Here is an 18810-nt window from a genome sequence, read left to right as displayed (position 1 = left end):
CACGCTCAGTATGCTCAGAGGAGAGTGAACAGTCTGGGCTGGCACAAGGTGTAGCTAATGGGGAAGATGCTGGAAAGGAAAGCCACAGGTAGAACATCAAAGGTCTTTCACACAAGGCTTGGGAGTTTTTGTTCCTTATTCAGGAAACAGCGGTGAACTGCTGAAGGATTTGAATAGGGCTGTGTCATCACTAGAATTTTACTTTTAGAAAGATAAATCTGGTGGTGGTGTTGGGGAGGGCTGGAGAGAAAGTAACTGGAGGTGGGGGAGACAAATGAGGAAACTATTACGGCATTTTAACAGGAGGCCAGGAGCGCCTGAACTAGGCAAAGGCAGTGGGAGTGGCGATGAGGGGACGAACAGAAGTGTTCTGTACATATGTAGGGTTTGGCAGCTGGTTGGAAGAGGGAGTTAGAACATGGAGAAAGAGAGAACAATTGACTGATGCTTTGAGCCTGGTGACTTGATAGTAACAATAATATCAGAAATAGGAAAGCCAGAGGCTACACAGGTTTGTGGAGATGTAGGATTGTTGAGTTCAAATTTGCACATGCTGAGTTTGTCGTGCAAGTAGTACATCTGGATAACGTCTAAAAAACAGGCGGAAATGAGGATCTAAAAGCTTCGGCTTAGAGTTAGAGATTGGGAGTTTCAGCATAGAGCTAAGAGTTAATGCCCAGGAGATAATGCTTAACTGTGTGGCAGGTAGCCTGTAAAATACTTTATATACTATTCCATTTAATTCTCTCAAAAACCATATTAGATAGTTACTATTATTTTACACACAAGGAAACAGGTTAAAGCCAACTGCCAAAGATTACCATCCAAGTAATTGGCAGAGATAGGATCTTGAACATAGGCACGCTAGTCTAATTCTGGAGACAGTGCTCTTAACGTACCATTGTTGGACAAACTTTAGAAGAAAGCACAGGGAACAGGCCAAGGAGAGACCTCAAGAGATAGACTTATCTCTAAAACCTGGGAGAAGGTGGACGATCTAAAGGCATGATCAGAGAAAGCAGTAGAGCTAGAACACAGTGACACTGATGGCAAGGGAATGATTTATGTGGAAAGGAGTAGTCAACAAATAGCATTTAAAACAATTTGAAGTCGAGAGGGAGGGGACATATGTATACCTGTGGCTGATTTATGTTGATGTTTGACAGAAACCAGCACAATTCTGTAAAGCAGTTATCCTTCAATTTAAAACATAAATTAAAAATTAAAGAAATATATAAACTGAAAAATAGAAGGAACATGATGGAAGGGAAAAAGATCCTAGAATAATTCAGAGGTGGATATGCCTAAGAGAAAGAAATGCTAGCGTTTACATAGTGTTTCTAAGTTTCTCTTGGGAATCTAACTTTTTGAAATTGAAGGAAAATGAAATGACAACTGTTACCCAAAAGGGGTGGAGTGGGCTGAGCTGGAGTTGCAGGTTGGGGAGAATATGTTCTAGAGAAATTGAAAGAAGGCGAGTTTGGCCCTGGATGTGTTCTCTTTGCTTTGACTCTGTGGCTTTCCACCTGCCTTCTTATTCCTCTGCCAGGTGCCTACATGTTGAAGAAGCTGATTGAAGAGACAGACAGGTTCGTAGTGTTCACAGAAGAGGAGTCAGGTGTGAGTGACCAGTTGTGTGGCATTGCTGCCTGCCAGACTGATGACATATATAACCGAAACTGCCTTATCGAACTGGTCAACTGCCAGGTACCTTCTCTTTACTAGAGTACTCCAAAATAGGGCTAGATGATAATCATGTGTGTTTACCTGCCCCCCTCCACTTCTACATAAGAATAGGTGGGTAGAGCTCCAAAACACTATACTTTTTATTAATAACAGGTATCATGGATAATCGCTTCCATTAGTAGAAGCCAGCAGAGCTCACTAAGCCAGAATTAGACCCACCTGTAGTCACTGGTACAGTCCTTTGACTAACCTTCCATTTTCTTCCCGGCCCCTGTGCTGTGACTCTGCTTCTGTTTCTGGCATAGATGGTTCTTCGTGGAGCAGAGACGGAAGGCTGTGTCATTGTGTCTGCTGCCAAAGCCCAGCTGCTCCAGTGCCAACACCATCCAGCCTGGTATGGTGACACATTGAAGCAAAAGACTTCCTGGACTTGCATCCTAGATGGCATGCAGTACTTTGCCACCACTGAAAGCAGCCCCACTGAGCAGGATGGCCCACAGCTCTGGTTAGAGGTTAGTCGGCAGGACTGGGAAGGCCTGATATCTCTCCAGTTCTCCATAGTTGGCACCTTTCACCAAAATGGCTTGCAGGGTCCTTGATAGTACCTTTTGCTAGCAGGTTGTAGAATAATGAGGCTCGTAACACTTGAATATAGAAACTCCATGCAGTCTCTGGCCTGTGATCTGTGACAACATAGTGCTTTTTCTTTTTTTTTAGATCTCATACTACTTATTCTGTTTCATTGCAAGAGAAATTCTCATTTCCCAACATGAGAATAAAATGAGTTGCAACTTTTTAACTTGAGATTGCTGACCACTATTAATAAGATCATACTTATCAGTAGGCAGCCAAAAAAAACAGGCAGTAAGTCTGGGAATTTTCAAGAAGCTCTCTAGCTGCCCTTTCTCTGATCTCTCATGAAGATGGTTGATTAGTTGTTTCAGAAAATCGGTAAGGTTGAATAGAAAGACTGCTTGTCTGGGAGGCAGGTTATTACATGAGATATGATTTCAGTTTTGCCGTTTTAGTAGCCATGAGCCCTTGGGCAAGTCACCTTTATTTGTGAAACTGAATTAATATTTCACTCACACAAGGTTGTTGAAAGGATCAAAGAGAAAGTTCTTTGAAAAATACAAAGCTTCATTCAGATGGAAGTAAAGTCTTATTTAAGTCAGTATGTTTGGGGAGGTCTTAGTTGTATATTAAGGTAATTTTTTTTGTTAGGTGAGATTGTGAGCAGTTGGCAGGGACTAAACTATAAATTTTCAGCATTTTGGTAAAACTAAGTTTGCACTATAATTTCTAGGATATACTATCATCAAATTTATTGGGAGCTCTAATGGGTATGAGATGTATCTGGCCACTATTCTGCATTGTGATTACTTAATAGGTGTTAAATGTCCACATTGTTCTGGGTGTGGTCCATTCAGATGAGTTATTGGATCCAGCTACATCTGATTGGGACCAACGTGATAATTTCATTTTTCATTCTACTCACTGGAGACAAAGCTAACCCCTCTTCCCTCCTCCCTGACTGGTACTTATTACTCCAATGATCTTAAGGCTCAACCCCAAGTATAAGTTATGTAAGAGGTAATAAGCATTGAATCAGGGTCAGGTTGATGATAGTATGAGAGGTCATGCTGATATATTACAGCTGTAATAAGGCAAGCAGTACTGTTTACCGTAGTCTCAGGAGATAGGCGGAGGAAATGTCAGCTGTTCATGCAGAGGTAGGCAGGATGAGCTATGCAAGGTCTCCCTTCCTGGTGTTTTCTGGACCTCTTGTTCTTTTGGCATGCCTTCTTTTGCAAGGGAATTCTTTTTTTCTCAGACTGTGGTATTAGCCTTAGAGTAGAATGTCCTTGGCTGAGGTGGGAAGGACTTTGATATTGCCATTCCTATATGAATTTTTTTGTGACTTGGCAGGTTGTCTGTGTTCTTCTCGTTATCACTCATTCTATTCACTTTGACTTCAGCTTGGCAGAGAGAGTCCAAAGGATTCAGTTCCCTTCCCCCATAGCAACAGTGTCAGAACAGTCCGAAGACAGAAAACAGCAAGAACACAAACACACGAATACCAAAATGGGTGGGAAGTCATTTGTTTTGATGAATTTTTTTTGCTCATGATGTGATTTTTTTCCATTTTTAAAAATTGTAATTAAAATATACATAATATAAAACTTATAAACATAAAAAAGATAAAAAGGGACTTCCCTGACAGTCCAGTGGTTAAGACTCTGCAAACCACTGCAGGGGTGCAGGTTCAAAGAGCTCCATGCAGTGTACATGGCCAAAAAAAATTGATAACATTATAGAAAATTTATCATCATAACCATTTTAAATGTATAGTTGTATTAAGTACATTCATAATGTTTTACAGCCATCGTCACCATCCATGTCCCAAACTCTTTGCATTTTGTAAAACTGAAACTATACCCATTAAATAGTAACTCCCCATTTCGCTTTCCCCCGGGTCCTGGCACCCACCATTCTCTTTTCTATCTCTATGATTTTGAGTGCTCTTAAATATCTATTTTATATATATATATATATATAAAATTTTTAGGTATGTCATGTAAGTGGAATCATATATATGTCTTTTTGTGACCAACTGACTTATTTCACTTCGTATATTGTCTTCAAGGTTCATCCATGTTGTAGCATGTGTTAAAATTTCCTTCCTTTTAAACCTGAATTCTATTGTATATATATACCACATTTTATTTCTCTACTCATCCATTGATGAACACTTGGGTGACTTCCATATTTTAGCTATTGTGAATAACACTATTATGAATATGGGAGTATACATTTTTATTCAAGACCTTGCCTTTAATTCTTTTGGGTATATATTCAGAAGTAGAATTGCTGGATTATAGAGTAATTCTGTTAATTTTGTTTGTTTGTTTTTAATTTTTGGCCACACTGTGTGGCATGTAGGATCTTAGTTCCCTAACCAGGGATTGAACCCATGCCCCCTGCATTGGAAACAGGGAGTCTTAACCACTGGACCACCAGAGAAGTCCTTGTTTTTCATTTTTTGCAGAACTGCCATACTGTTTTCCATATTGGCTATAACATTTTACTTCTCATCAACAGTACACAGAGTTCCAGTTTCTGCACATCCTTGCCTTATTTTCTCATTTTTTTATGGTAGCCATCCTTATGGAGAAGGCAATGGCACCCCACTCCAGTACTCTTGCCTGGAAAATCCCATGGATGGAGGAGCCTGGTAGGCTGCAGTCCATGGGGTCGCTAAGAGTCGGACATGACTGACTGACTTCACTTTGACTTTTCACTTTCATTCATTGGAGAAGGAAATGGCAACCCACTCCAGTGTTCTTGCCTGGAGAATCCCAGGGATGGGGCAGCCTGGTGGGCTGCCATCTATGGGGTCGCACAGAGTCGGACACAACTGAAGCGAGTTAGCAGCAGCCATCCTTATGGGTGTGAGATTGGACACGATTCTTACCCAGCTCGTATTTTTCTGGCCTGAGTCCTGGCAAAACGTGAATGTAACTCAAGTTGGGTTTGGAGAGCTTGGGTAGTTTGAGCCAGGAGAGAGGGACATTTGTCCTTTACCTTGGGAGATTCATCAGTTCTAGGCAGTGAAAGCCTAAATAGTGTTATACTTGCGTTATGGAGATATATGACCCAGTTGGACAGGACAAGCTACTGGTCCCCCAAGGAGTTAAAGATGCCTATATCTCTCTGTCTGCAGGTAAAGAATATTGAGGAGCACCGGCAGCGTAGTTTGGACTCTGTGCAGGAGCTGATGGAGAGCGGGCAGGCAGTGGGAGGCATGGTTACCACCACCACAGGTCAGTTCTCACCTCTTCCCCATCATGTGGTGAGGAGCAGACATGCATCCTGAAGGGGGTCTCATTTCTTTACTTATTCTTAAGATTAATATGGGCTTCCCAGGTGACTCAGTGGTAAAGAGTCTTCCTGCTAGTGTAGGAGGAGCAGGAGACACGGGTTCAATTCCTGGGTCAGAAAGATTCCCCTGTAGAAGGAAATGGCAACCTGCTCCAGTATTCTTGCCATGGACGGAGGAGTCTGGTGGGCTACAGTCTACGGGATCACAAAAGAGTCAGATGTGACTGAGCGACTGAGCATGCACGCACGCACGCAGACACACAAGATTAATATATGTGGATTAGGACCATTTTTGTGTTAGGCTATATTGAAAGCAAGTGTCTAGAGTTACCTAGACATCACACATAGCTGGGAGGCTCTTAAAATACCTCTTTTGAGAATGTCTTCCTCTTATCTCTTTCCTACCTCTTCCCAGATTGGAACCAGCCAGCTGAGGCACAGCAAGCCCAGCAAATCCAGAGGATCATTTCACGCTGCAACTGCAGAATGTACTATATTAGTTACAGCCATGACATTGATCCTGAGCTGGCAACACAGATTAAGCCACCTGAGGTTCCTGAGAACCAGGAAAAGGAAGATCTCCTGAAGAAGCAAGAAGGTATTCAGGGTTTGAAAGGCTTTTGGGGGGGAGTAGGAACCTTGTGAAAGTAATTTCCTTGGTGGTTTTGAGGCAGTAGTGTTATTAAGAGTCCCACTATGCACAGGGCATTAGCATTTCACTTTGCTTTTTATTTTTTAAGTACTGCTAGGAAAGAACAGAATTGGAATAAATGGGGGACTTGTCTGGTGGTCCCATAGTTAAGACTTTGTGCTTCCACTGCAGGGCGCACAGGTTTGATCCCTGGTTGGGGCACTAAGATCCCACATGCCGGGAGTCTCAGCCAAAAAAAAACAAATAACTGGAATGAATGCATATTGTTTGATTCTGAAATAAGCAGGTGTTTCTACCCATGAACATATCTCACCAAGCCCTTTTATGGGGTTAATTAACAGACATGGTTCAAGATATGGATTAGGAGATGGGATAGAAATTTAGGGAGAAACTCTCTTATTCAGCTGCAAACAATTATTTAGGGGCTGTGGATACCTTTACCCTCATCCATCATGAGCTGGAAATCTCCACCAACCCAGCTCAATATGCTATGATCCTGGACATCGTCAATAACCTGCTGCTCCATGTAGAACCCAAGCGGAAGGTGAGTAGGATCTGTTATAGAATGCCAGTTAGCCTCAGAGGAACCCCCAGACCTTGTGGTTTTATTTGGGCTCCAGTAACAAAAGCCATGCTTCAGACTGAAAAAGGGCCTGATGGATGATTTATCCTCTTTTAGTTAGCAGCAGCAGTTGAAATTTTAGTTATCTAGGAAAGGTCTGAGTGTCCCTTGTTTTTCTTGGTCAATTTTTTCTTCAGTCACTTACCTCGAAAAACACCAGACTGCTCCTCACTTCCATCTCTGTCCCTCCCCTGTGGAACTGGCTTATTGTGAAATCCACATTGCCAAATCTTTTGTCTTGGCCTCCTCCTTATTCTTGCTACTAACGGTGACAGATGAAGGTGAACATTCCGGAAGAGGTCATTTCTTGTTCCTCTCTATATTTTATGTTACTGCAAGGCTTGTCTCTTGTTCATTTCCTTTTCTGTTCCTTTAGGAGCACAGTGAGAAGAAGCAGCGGGTCAGGTTCCAGCTCGAGATCTCTAGCAATCCTGAGGAGCAGCGCAGCAGCATATTACATTTGCAGGAGGCAGTGCGGCAGCATGTGGCACAGATACGGCAGCTGGAAAAGCAGATGTATTCTATCATGAAGGTAGTCTCCTGGAGTAGGGAGTCTGACGGTAGGGAGGTCTTCTAAGACATGGGCAATTTCTCAAGTTTCTCCTGTTCTGGCTCCCTAGTCTTTGCAGGATGATAGCAAGAATGAGAACCTGCTTGACCTGAACCTAAAGCTTCAGTTGCAGCTAAACCAGGAGAAGGCCAACTTACAGCTGGAAAGTGAAGAGCTTAATATCCTAATCAGGTGCCACAGCATTCTCCCCATGCCCTTCTCTAGTGCCCAAGATGGAGTCAGTTTCTTTTGCCTGCGTTCTGATAGTCTTTAGGTCTAGTGTATGTTATCGAAGGCTGATGTAGTAAATTCAGGCACCTTTTCCTGAATGAGCCTTGTTAGACTTGGCCAACAGGTTGAGAACAGGAGAGCCCTTTTTTAGGATCCTTACTAGAGTACCTCAGGAAAAAGAAAAACAAGTAGTTCAGAAAGATCATTTTTGTGGCCATGATGCTGTGCAACTGAACTAAAAATAAAATGTTTTGAAGTTGATCAGTAGGGAACACGATTGCAGATATAATTGCAGGGGTTATTAGTAGGAACAGCTTACTTCAAGAAGCTGTAGAACTGAAGATGGTATTTGTCCTCACGTGGCAGCGTGTAAGAAACAATGAATCCAATGAAAATATTTAGGGAATAGTTGTTCTAGAATAGGTCCATCTCTGGGTTTACCTCCTGCATCATTCTAGGGCACTCCACTCCACCTCTAACCCAAATGCTGTTGCCTGTATTGGCTTTGACTTTCCTATCCTTTTATAGGTGTTTTAAGGACTTCCAGTTGCAGCAGGCCAACAAGATGGAGCTGCGAAAGCAGCAAGAGGATGTGAGTGTGGTCCGCCGCACTGAATTCTACTTTGCTCAGGCACGATGGCGCTTGACCGAGGAAGACGGACAGCTAGGAATTGCTGAACTGGAGCTGCAGCGGTTCCTCTACAGCAAGGTATCGGGTATATACAGTCACACAAAGACAGCAGTATTGAGAGGCATTGACCTTTCTCAGGAGTCTAACTCACAAAGAGAGACTATTATTTGATTGTTAATGGTGGTATGAGTGGTTATTAATAATGATGGAAACATTAGTAGAGAGAGTACCCCTCATGCACATTTGTTTGTGATAGTAAATAATAGAGATACAGATGAGCTTGATCAAATGCTTCCCTCATTGAAGAAGAAAATTGTTCTGTATGGCCAGAGGAAAGTAGTCTCCCAAGTCCAGCTTAGAATAGAATCATTAATTCTATACTGGCATACGTCTTTCCTGCAGTTACCCTTGGCGTGGAGGACAGGACGTTCTTCATTATTCTTCCATCTCCCCTAGAGATATTTGGAAACGTGTTGAGACCATTTCTTAATGTCATAGGGACTGGAAAGTATTGTTGGCACTTAGTGCCCTGGCCATCAGTGCCCATTAGAAATACTGGATTAGAGGATGTTTTGAGTCTAAGATTGAAAGACATAACAAAAGCATTTGTAGAACTTGAAAACAAATGATATAGGTAGCAGTCCTCTGGCAGGCTCCTGAGAAAGGCTTATTATAGTGGGTTGGGGGGTTGGGATCTGTCTTTATAGGTGAATAAATCGGATGACACAGCAGAACATCTTCTGGAGTTGGGCTGGTTCACTATGAACAATCTCCTCCCTAATGCTGTCTATAAGGTAAGTCTTAGTTCCCTATTCCTAGCCCATTTACAGGCTTCCTAACACTGGGCATTTGCAATGACACTTCCCAGCTATGGGATACAATGTGGTGATGTGAGATGGAAACTTGCCTAGATTAGCAAGACCATTGCTGCTTCTCTCAGTCTGCAGAGGATTTGTGGATTGATTTATCACTGTCTCTCCTACAGGTAGTCCTGCGGCCCCAGAGTTCTTGCCAGTCTGGACGACAACTGGCCCTTCGCCTCTTTAGCAAAGTCCGGCCCCCAGTTGGGGGTATTTCTGTTAAGGAGCACTTTGAGGTTAGTAAACACTCCTTTGGGGACCCAGGAACAAAAGGCAGTGAAAAGCTATCTGTGCATTGTTACATTAGGGGTAGGTAAACTGAGGGATGATGTCTGAGCTTAATTGCTTCTTCAGCCTTTTTCCTCTTTAGGTAAATGTGGTGCCTCTCACCATCCAGCTGACACACCAGTTCTTCCATAGAATAATGGGTTTTTTCTTTCCTGGCCGAAGTGTGGAAGATGATGAGGTTGGTGATGAAGAAGATAAGTCCAAACTGGTGACTACTGGTGAGAACTACTGGGAGCTCCAGAGGACTGGGGTCACAGCCCCAGAGATGGCTGAAGCTTCCGAAGGAGGACAACAGCTAGTGTACTTGCTTTTTTGTAGGAATACCAGTGGTGAAGCCTCGGCAGCTGATTGCAACAGATGATACAGCACCACTGGGCCCTGGGAAGGGTGTGGCACAGGGCTTGAATCGGAGTTCTGGGGTCAGAAGGTCATTTCGCAAAGCACCTGAGGTACCGGACAGGCCCCTGATAATAGGAAAATGGGAGAGTCCTGGGGTACTCTGTTTGGCCCGGCTGGGGATTTCTTCTGTTTCTTTTTGAGTCTACTCCAGGGATGAAAGGAGTTGGAGATGTTTGGGGTCCTGAATTTCTTGTGATGGTTTGAGGGGTACATACTTCTTTCCTTCCTTTCCTAGCACCCTGTCGATGATATTGACAAGATGAAAGAGCGAGCTGCCATGAACAACTCCTTCATCTATATAAAGATCCCACAGGTTCCACTGTGCGTCAGCTACAAGGTCTGCCCTTTCCCAGCACTTCCTTACAACAGTATGGGAAGGGTACCAGATAAGATCAGAGATTAAAAACAGAGATAGTGAAGGTGGTCTGTGGGTAATGTGCTATTCCCTCTGGATTCTCTTAGGAATCAGTACCAGACTGAGATAGGGAGAAGTCAGTATCAGTATCTGTAGGTTGCTGCTGCAGAAAGATACCAGGTGTGGACTCAAGTACTGGCTTGGACTAAAAATGGCAGCCGATATATTTTTTTCTCTTCTCTTCCCTCCCACTCTTTCTGTTGCAGGGTGAGAAGAACAGTGTGGACTGGGGTGACCTTAACCTGGTGCTGCCCTGTCTGGAGTACCACAACAACACATGGACGTGGCTAGACTTTGCCATGGCTGTCAAGAGGGACAGCCGCAAAGCCCTGGTTGCCCAGGTATCCCGGCAGAGTTCATGGCTGTTTGGTTAGCAGAGGCTGGCAAGCAGATCCTCTGCTCAGGGGCATTTTGTTGTAACATGTATGTGTTAGCAGGCAGCCATGGGAAGGGGGCAGGTGAATGGAGTGATTGTTACTCCTATCCTCTCCATGACTTTGCTCAGATGGTTAAATTGAATGTCTACTGAGTGTTTCATATATGTTAACTACTGTTGATTTTTAGGGAAGTGAGGACTGACATAAGTTCATGTTTAGAATGGGTTCTAATACACTGTAAGCTTCTTGAGAGCAGAGATCGTTTAATAATCTGAATTGCCCCCATTGTGTGTCCATGTAAGTTAAATAAATATTGACTTGTTCCAGTTAACTTACTCTGCCTGTCCCATTAATATTCACCTTCCCTTTTACTCCTCTCTAACCTATCAGGTAATCAAAGAGAAGCTAAGGCTGAAGCCTGCAACAGGGTCTGAGGTCCGGGGAAAACTAGAAACTAAATCAGACCTCAACATGCAACAGCAGGAAGAGGAGGAGAAGGCCCGGCTCCTCATCGGTTTAAGTGTGGGCAACAAGAATCCTGGGAAGAAGTCCATCTTTGGCAGGCGCAAGTGATCCGGCAATCCAAGAGAGGCTGCAGTACAGGATCTGACTCTGACTCAGGCCCCAGGGACTTGTGGGGTGGGAGGTGTTTCCCTTCATCCTTTAGGATTTGTGGGGGTCAGGAGCCCATAGGGTGCTGTGGAGAGAGGCCCTGCTCCTTAACAGCTGGCTGGTTCCTTGCAGACCACGATGGATAATGCTGAGTTCTACCTCACACTGATCAGCAGGTCCAGGGCCAGAGAGGCATCAAGAGAGCAAGACCCAGGGAACGGCTCCAAGGCCAGAATCTGGTTCCCTTGGGATCAACTGAAAGGGTGGGGGGGACAGTTCTGATCAAGTGTGATAAATTTTTATAAATAGGCATATATAAAAAAATACATATATATATATATATATTTGTAAGTGTAACTGCTCTCCCTGTGTGCCAGAAAGCGGAGGGGAGGGGCTGATCTTCTGTCCCTCATCCCACCACCCTGTATGAAAGAGGTATTAGTGTTCTGGGGGAATCAGCCCCTCCCCAAACTGCCAACCTCACTTTGGAGAATGGCAGTAGGAGACAGGGCTGGCCATGGATCTCTCTCCCTGGGGTATCCCCTGAAGAATGGTAAAAAAAAAAAAAAAAGTGATTTAAAGAGAAAAAATATATTTTAAATTTGATGCTGTTTTTTTTTTTTTCTAATTATATTGAGTGTATGCTTTTAGCCTGTATCCTTTTCTCTCCATCAATCCAAGAAACCACCAATCCTAGCTGCCACTCTGAGGGTGGCTTCTTCCCTCCTGCCTGAAGCTGTATCACAGATATTTCCCAGCTCTAACGTGACATGGGTCCCATGCTGACATATTTAGTCCTGGCTCTAAGCTGTTCTTCACCAGGGCGATAGGATTTGGGGATAAGAGTGAGGTTTGACTGCATCATTTGCCTCTCTAGTCTTGAACAGCAAGGAAAAGAGGCGGGGCTTGTGTGTAACAGCACAGGGGGGAGGAATTGCTTATGTAACTGGGACAGCAGATTTAGCAGAAGGAGAGAGGAGGCAGAAGCTGGGGATGGGAGCAGTGAGCTGCTGGCAGGGGCACCATGCCCAGATGGCTGCTTCTCATAAGGTAGGGTGTGGGGCCTCTGGCAGCTTCTTTAGGGGAGGTGAAAGAGGCATAGGCTTGAGGCCTGGCAATTGACTGGTGGTGTCCACTGTGGGGGTGGGGCAGGGAGGCTTTAGTATCAAAGTAGCTATCCCAGCCCCATACTGAGAGGTGCAGGCTGAATTTCTGATGCCATATGGGGGAAATGTCCAAATACTCCTTTCCTAGAGGATTTTCATTGTGTCCAGGAAATCCAGACTTTGGCTTGATGCAAGGGCAGTGGCCGTCTTGCCTGGGTCAAATCTATGTCTTTAGGGTTGAGATTTGAGGGAGTGCCTGCTAAAGATGGGCAGAACCTGTAATGCCTCAGGGGCAGAAGGTTTAGTGGCTCCTTTGGTTCTCAGCAGGGTGGCAACATCCGGGGCCCCTGGGTCCAAGGCTGGAAGAGCCTCTGGTCAGGTGTGGGGACCACAAGGTCAGGTGTGAAAGAACTGTGGGGACTACGGGGGCATCAGTTCCTGCACCGGGAGCCCCTGGAGCCAGCCCCACTACTAGTAGAGAAGCCGCTGCCTGAATGGCCAGTGCCTCAGTTCATCAACCTCTTTCTGCCGGAATTTCCTATTAGGCCCCTTAGTGGGCATCAGCAGCTAAAGGTAGGTCAGTGGAATCCCTGGAAAGGGTCTCAGTCTCAAGGAGAAATCAAGAAACAGAGTCTCAACTGCCCTGTTCTCCACTTCTCTGTACAGATTTTAGGCCTTGTGGCTAAAGGCTCCTTTGGAACAGTCCTCAAGGTGTTAGATTGTGGCCAGAAAGCAGTATTTGCAGTGAAGGTAGGGACCAAGGCACTCCCACATTCTCTAGTCCCTGCCTCAGCCTTGATTCCAGAGAGCTTGGGAGGAATAAACAGTATAATACCACTGTTGCCCTCTAGCATCACTCCTCTCCTTTTATAGGTGGTACCCAAGGCAAAGGTCCTACAGAGGGACATCCTGAGGCAGTGCAAAGAGGAGGTCAGCATCCAGGTATGCAGTATGCACACAGCTCTGGAAAGGATCTTCGGAAGAACCAAACTACAGGTGGAGAAAGCACCTCTTGTGTCCAACTAGCCTGCTTTTCCTGACTCTGACCCCTCCCTCTGCTGTAACCAGAAGACCTCAGGAAATGCAGCTATCAGTAGAGTGATTCTAGGTCCTGAGGGAAGACTCTCCAGCACATCCACTGTGTTCCTTAGTAGTGGGGTACCAGGCAGGCAGCCTGAACTGAGAGGTGGGGCAGCAGCTTCCTTTCTGCACAACTAGGTAAAGCCTGACTTCTGGCTGCCTTGATCCTCAGTGTTCCTCACTTCCTGTCTTCTTTGTCCATAGCGACAGATCAACCATCCTTTTGTACACAGTATGGGGGACAGCTGGCAGGGAAAACGACACCTCTTCATTAGTGAGTAACTGGCTTCTCTCCTCATTCCCAAGGGTACTTTTGCTGTACTCCCCACCTGAGATTACCCATCCCTTTGGCTTGTTCTGCCTTTGCTCTGTTCCCCTTCTTGTAGTACTGCTCTCTCCCAAAGGGAGAGGGGACAGCAGGTGGCATCGGTTTGGGCAGGAGGCATGCAATGCCTTGCGCCCAGGCACAGGAGGCCCCAAATATTGCCCAGACTTCTGCTGCTTTGCAGTGTGCAGCTACTGCAGCACAGATCTTTACTCCCTGTGGTCTGCTGTTGGCCGCTTGACTGAGGCTTCCATCCGCCTCTTTGCTGCTGAGCTGATCCTGGTGCTGTGTAAGTGAAACAGGAGTGGTAATGGAAATGAGGAAGGAATTAAGGAGGGAGGGAGGAGGCAGGAGAGAATTGAAGTCCACAGGGATAGAAACGGGGTGGGAGCTATCAGGGAGATTGGAAAGGACAAAGAGCTTCAGTAACCCTCATGCTTGCTGTCGTCCACAGGCTATCTCCATGACTTGGGCATCATCCATCGAGATGTGAAGGTAACTAAATGTTTTGTTTTTGTCTGAGGAGGGACTTCAGTAAGATGTTCCAATAGGTCCAAGAAGGTGGGAGGAGCTGCTGAGAACAGTTGACCTTGGGACCCTAGTGGGTGTTAAGGATTTGGGCAAGGGCCCTCCAAGTATAGACCTGGCTGCTGAGCAAGGGCATCTTCTTCAGCTGAGAATACACATGATGAAAAAGGGGTGAAAGGAAGAGAATGAATAATAACTTCTCACCTGTGGTTTTTCAGATGGAGAATATCCTTCTGGATGAACGAGGTAAGTCATTTCTTTTTCTAGTCCCAGAATAAGAGGCACCACAGTTTGGAAATAAGTCATGACTGATGAGGGTTGGAACAGAATGGTGCTGATGCCTTGTTTTTCATAGGCCATTTGAAACTGACAGACTTTGGTTTGTCCCGCCACCTGCCCCAAGGAGCCCGCGCCTATACTATCTGTGGCACTCTTCAGTACATGGGTGAGGGAGAAGCTAAAGCTGATGGGTAAGCAGTAGGCAGGAGGAATGCTAACAGATTCAGTGACAAGTATCTTTCAAATCTGTAGCGCCCGAGGTCCTGAGTGGAGGGCCTTACAACCATGCTGCTGACTGGTGGTCCCTGGGTGTCTTGCTTTTCTCTCTGTCAACTGGAAAGGTGAGAGAATGGTAGTGACATTGGGCAGAGAGGAGTTGCTTTCTGGTGGGAAGAAAGAAGATGTTAAGAAATCTTCCCTTATTCTTACTAAGCAATGACATCTTCCCACCCCTTAACTCAGTTCCCGGTGCCAGCAGAGAGAGATCATGTGGCCATGTTGGCAAGTGTGACCCACTATGACTCTGAGATCCCATCTTCTCTTAACCAGGGGCTCTCACTCCTGCTCCACGAGGTAAGGGCGAGCACGACTTCACTACAAAAACCTTTCACTTCTTTCCCTATCACTGAAGTGATATGTCCTCATTCCTCTGATTAGTTATTGGTGGTGGGCAGGTATGGGGGCTGTTCCAACTTGATCAAGTACTCCCTCACTAGTTGCCTTCTAACTAGCACTTCAGACTTTATACCTGAGTTGCTGATCCTCCAAAGCTCGTCCCTATCCATAGCAGGTCACTTCTGAGAGAGTTCTGCTCTCTTACCAATACAGCTCCTTTATTCCTACTGCTGCCCCAAAATTAGCCTATTTCTCCCACTTTTACATATCTCTGTTCTTTTGGGTTCTTCTCCCTGCCCTCCACAGATCCATGAACTTCTTTCTCCTTTTCCAGCTTCTCTGTTCCGTCCCTTTCATATCCCAGTCTCTCATCCTTCATGCTCTGTTTTCCTTCAGCTCTTACACCAGAATCCCCTTCACCGTCTACGTTATTTGCATCACTTCCAGGTCCACCCTTTCTTCCGGGGTGTGGCCTTTGACCCAGAGCTCCTACAGAAGCATCCAGTGAACTTTGTCTTGGAGACACAAGCTACCCAGTCTAGTCCATCATCGGAGTCCATGTTCTTCAAGGACTTTGACTGTAATCTGGAGTCCTTCCTGGTCCACCCGAGGCTGGCTTGAGCTCCTCTACTGGAGTTGGGGCCCATCCGGGAACCTGAGGACTTCCTCCACTGCCAGCCCACTGTGACCACCTGATGATCAGTTTGTTTTCACTTTGTAGCCTCTTATTCTGTTCCTCTAGGTGCTGAACCAGAGTTCAGACTGGGTGTTCTGCTGTTGGCAGCCACGATGCCCTAGTCCTTGCCTCATCTTATAGCCTCTCTCTCAATCTCAGATCAGAGTGTGGACCTTTACCTTTATTTCAGTTCACCAGTGCTTATACCCTGCAGTTTTTAGCCAGAAGTTTATTCCACTTTTCCTTCTTGTTTCTGTGCCATGTTTCCTTTCATGAGCAATAACATTTCATGGGTTCCCAAGGTGCTATTTATGTGTTTAATAGGCTTGTCAGAAGCAGTATGAATGTTTTTCAGAGATCTCAAAAGCTAGCATTTATTTCAACCCCTAAATATGCAGGTAAAACATGATTTAGGGCCCAAAGTCAGTCTAATTTTTAAAAATTTAAAAAGTTAATCTAATAGCATACTGTGAGGAAGAGAATAAGAAATGAAACATGGGTGGGTTACATGTCTTCTTTAGGTGTAACTGGAATAACTATCCACATTTTTTCCAAAACAAAACCTCTTTGAAAGACATAAGTATTCTTAAATTGATCTCTTCCCTAGATGGCCAAGGGTTTAGTTTGTGATGGGCAAACCAATGGATTAAGAGGCATGACATCAACTTTGAGATTTAAGATAAGAGATGTAACTCAAGAAACTTTTCCTATAGGAAAATCATCTGAACCTTAAATTTGAATACATGTCTGGCCTTCATGACTTCTTTTCATTTTTCTTTAACTTCCTAAAAGCTTTACTTTCATTATTCTTCAGTCATATCTGAAGAGAGTCTGGGAAGTACTCTGAGTACTGTTTATTAATTTTGTCCCTGGTTTAAGCCAGATTTTCCCTGTACATAGCTGGCATTTTATTGACCTCTGCAGAACTGCTTTATCTGAATTATACTTTGACAATCCATATGAAGATCCCTATGAAATTTAATTGCTGTGGATACTGTAAAGTGTGTTTATAGATCATAATGTTCTATATAAGGATGTATGTGAGAAAATTTTCTCTGAACCCAATTGTGCTTTTCCTCAATTGCTGGTTGGTTTTTACCTTAAAGCCAATTTATATCCAACTGAGTCTATTTTTCTTTTCATATGATGCTAGACCCCTGAGGGCCCAGTCTGTGGTCTACTTCCAGCAAGTGTTCAGGACCTCATGTTATGTTTTGTATGCTAGCCATGTTCTTGGTTCCATCCTCCTTTTCTGCCTTTACTTTTCTTATTTTCATTTTTCTGTTTTAATCCTTTTTTAAAAATCTTAGTAGATTATCTCCATCTTCTTTTAGAATTAGGTTGAGATATAAATAAATAATGTATCCTTAAGCCTTTTGACTATCTCATTTGTTTCTCTTTAGAGACTTTTTAAGCTTTATTACATATTTCTAAAGTTGTCATGACCAGAACTTCACATTGGATAAAAAAACAATACTAGAAATAGAAACTAATGGCTTCTAAAATAGTAAAGAGTATTAGACTGGAATTTAGGAGACCTGGTGACTTGATCCACCAACAAATATCTCAGTAAGAGGCCTCAGAAGAAGCCAACCCTGCTGACACCTTGATCCCACTTCTAGGCTCCAGTATTGTGAAAAAATAAATTTCTGTTGTTTAAGCCATCGGTCTGTGGTACTGCATTTTATTTAACCCAATATATCTAAAAATATCTCAACATAGCTCAGTTGGTAAAGAATCCGCCTGCTGTCCTCCCAGTTCAATTCTTGGGTTGGGAAGATCCGCTGGGGAAGGGATAGGCTACCCACTCCAGTATTCTTGGGCTTCCCTTGTGGCTCAGCTGGTAAAGAATCCGCCTGCAATGCAGAAGGCCTGGGTTCGATCCCTAGATTGGGAAGATCCCCTGGAGAAGGCCTGGGGAATTCCATGGACTGTATAGTCCATGAGGGTCGCAAAGAGTCAGACACAACTGAGCGACTTTCACAACATGTAATCAACACCTTAAAATAAGGTTTTCTTCTCTTTTTTTTCATACAAAGTCCTCAAAATCCAGTTTGTGTTTTACTCCTACAGTCTCAGTTTGGACTCGCCACATTTGAAGTGCTCAGTAGCCACATGAAGTGCTCAGTAGCCACATGGCTAGTGGCTCTACTACTGGATAATACAGAAGAGCCCATCCCCTGAGAGCCCTGAAGTTTGTAACATTATGATTTTTCCTCCTTGGGTTATTGCCTTTTCCAAATTCATTATGACTTCAGAGTGTCAATAAGGTGCCTGTGAGTGTTGAAACGAACATACTTCATAATAAACTATAACTCCAAATACTTACCTTTAGGCTGTTTTCCAAAATCAATCCCACTTCCAGTAGCTAGTTTCACACACGGGTCTCAAGAGACAATAGAATATAGTTGGTAGTGTGGGTGGCAATCTGTACCCTGCCACTACCTGAGGGGCATTGAACAAAAGACATTACGTGTGACTCAGTTCCTATGTCTGTAAAACGGGAATATTTACAGCACCTATTTCATAGTTCTTTTAAGGATTAAAGGAGATATAAAAGGCATCTGGAAGAGTGCCAGGTGCCTTAATAAATGTCCAGATACTTGTGAGCTATGACTGTTTAAGTAAACTTGTTGCGGGCTCTGAGGTAAGTCCTAAGAAAACACCAGAAATTCTGGAGAGGTTAAATGACAGCGCAGGCTGTTTGAGGCCATCACGGACGCAAGACCTGTTCGCGGACCAAGCAACCTAAGTGAAAAAACAAAACCACTCCACTTACCTTCCCTTCTAGACCCTCGGCCGGCTCCTGCTGGTCACGGCTAAAGTAACTGTGGGAAACCTGAGCGAGAGACTTCTAAGGCCAGGCCACGGGGACAACTTTTTTGACTGAGAGTGAGAGTGGCCTTCTCGAAACTAGAGGGATGGATTCCTCGACCGTCCAGCTACCCATTACGCTCTCGGAGGTGAGGCCGAAAGACTGGCCTTGGGCGTTGAGC

At 44.4% G+C, this 18810-nt stretch overlaps 1 protein-coding gene across 10 annotated transcripts in view; it reads left to right on the top strand.

Annotated features, from left to right (window-relative positions):
- Positions 1 to 17478, top strand: part of BLTP2 (bridge-like lipid transfer protein family member 2) — a 33134-nt gene extending 15656 nt beyond the window's left edge. For 2 of the 10 annotated variants that reach the window (XM_061390521.1, XM_061390520.1), the window contains exons 25-48: positions 1550 to 1707; positions 1992 to 2198; positions 5411 to 5510; positions 5984 to 6166; positions 6643 to 6764; positions 7219 to 7374; positions 7463 to 7584; positions 8152 to 8332; positions 8962 to 9048; positions 9240 to 9350; positions 9485 to 9620; positions 9721 to 9851; positions 10037 to 10138; positions 10423 to 10557; positions 12636 to 13061; positions 13185 to 13307; positions 13596 to 13665; positions 13901 to 14005; positions 14171 to 14211; positions 14463 to 14490; positions 14600 to 14689; positions 14776 to 14864; positions 14986 to 15096; positions 15535 to 17478. In XM_061390521.1, the coding sequence (XP_061246505.1) occupies positions 1550 to 1707; positions 1992 to 2198; positions 5411 to 5510; positions 5984 to 6166; positions 6643 to 6764; positions 7219 to 7374; positions 7463 to 7584; positions 8152 to 8332; positions 8962 to 9048; positions 9240 to 9350; positions 9485 to 9620; positions 9721 to 9851; positions 10037 to 10138; positions 10423 to 10557; positions 12636 to 13061; positions 13185 to 13307; positions 13596 to 13665; positions 13901 to 14005; positions 14171 to 14211; positions 14463 to 14490; positions 14600 to 14689; positions 14776 to 14864; positions 14986 to 15096; positions 15535 to 15759 (3239 nt within the window). In that variant the 3' untranslated portion in view covers positions 15760 to 17478. Of the gene's footprint in view, positions 1 to 1549; positions 1708 to 1991; positions 2199 to 5410; positions 5511 to 5983; positions 6167 to 6642; positions 6765 to 7218; positions 7375 to 7462; positions 7585 to 8151; positions 8333 to 8961; positions 9049 to 9239; positions 9351 to 9484; positions 9621 to 9720; positions 9852 to 10036; positions 10139 to 10422; positions 10558 to 10983; positions 11854 to 12635; positions 13062 to 13184; positions 13308 to 13595; positions 13666 to 13900; positions 14006 to 14170; positions 14212 to 14462; positions 14491 to 14599; positions 14690 to 14775; positions 14865 to 14985; positions 15097 to 15534 lie in introns of those variants that run through there. The other 8 variants (XM_061390530.1, XM_061390529.1, XM_061390526.1 and 5 more) reach the window with 7 other exon arrangements.
- Positions 17479 to 18810: the final 1332 nt, after the last annotated feature.

Source organism: Bos javanicus, chromosome 19, assembly GCF_032452875.1.
Source record: "Bos javanicus breed banteng chromosome 19, ARS-OSU_banteng_1.0, whole genome shotgun sequence".
NCBI lineage: Eukaryota > Metazoa > Chordata > Mammalia > Artiodactyla > Bovidae > Bos > Bos javanicus.
The sequence above is the reverse complement of the archived record's forward strand: the minus strand, read 5'-3'. Positions and strand labels throughout refer to the sequence as shown.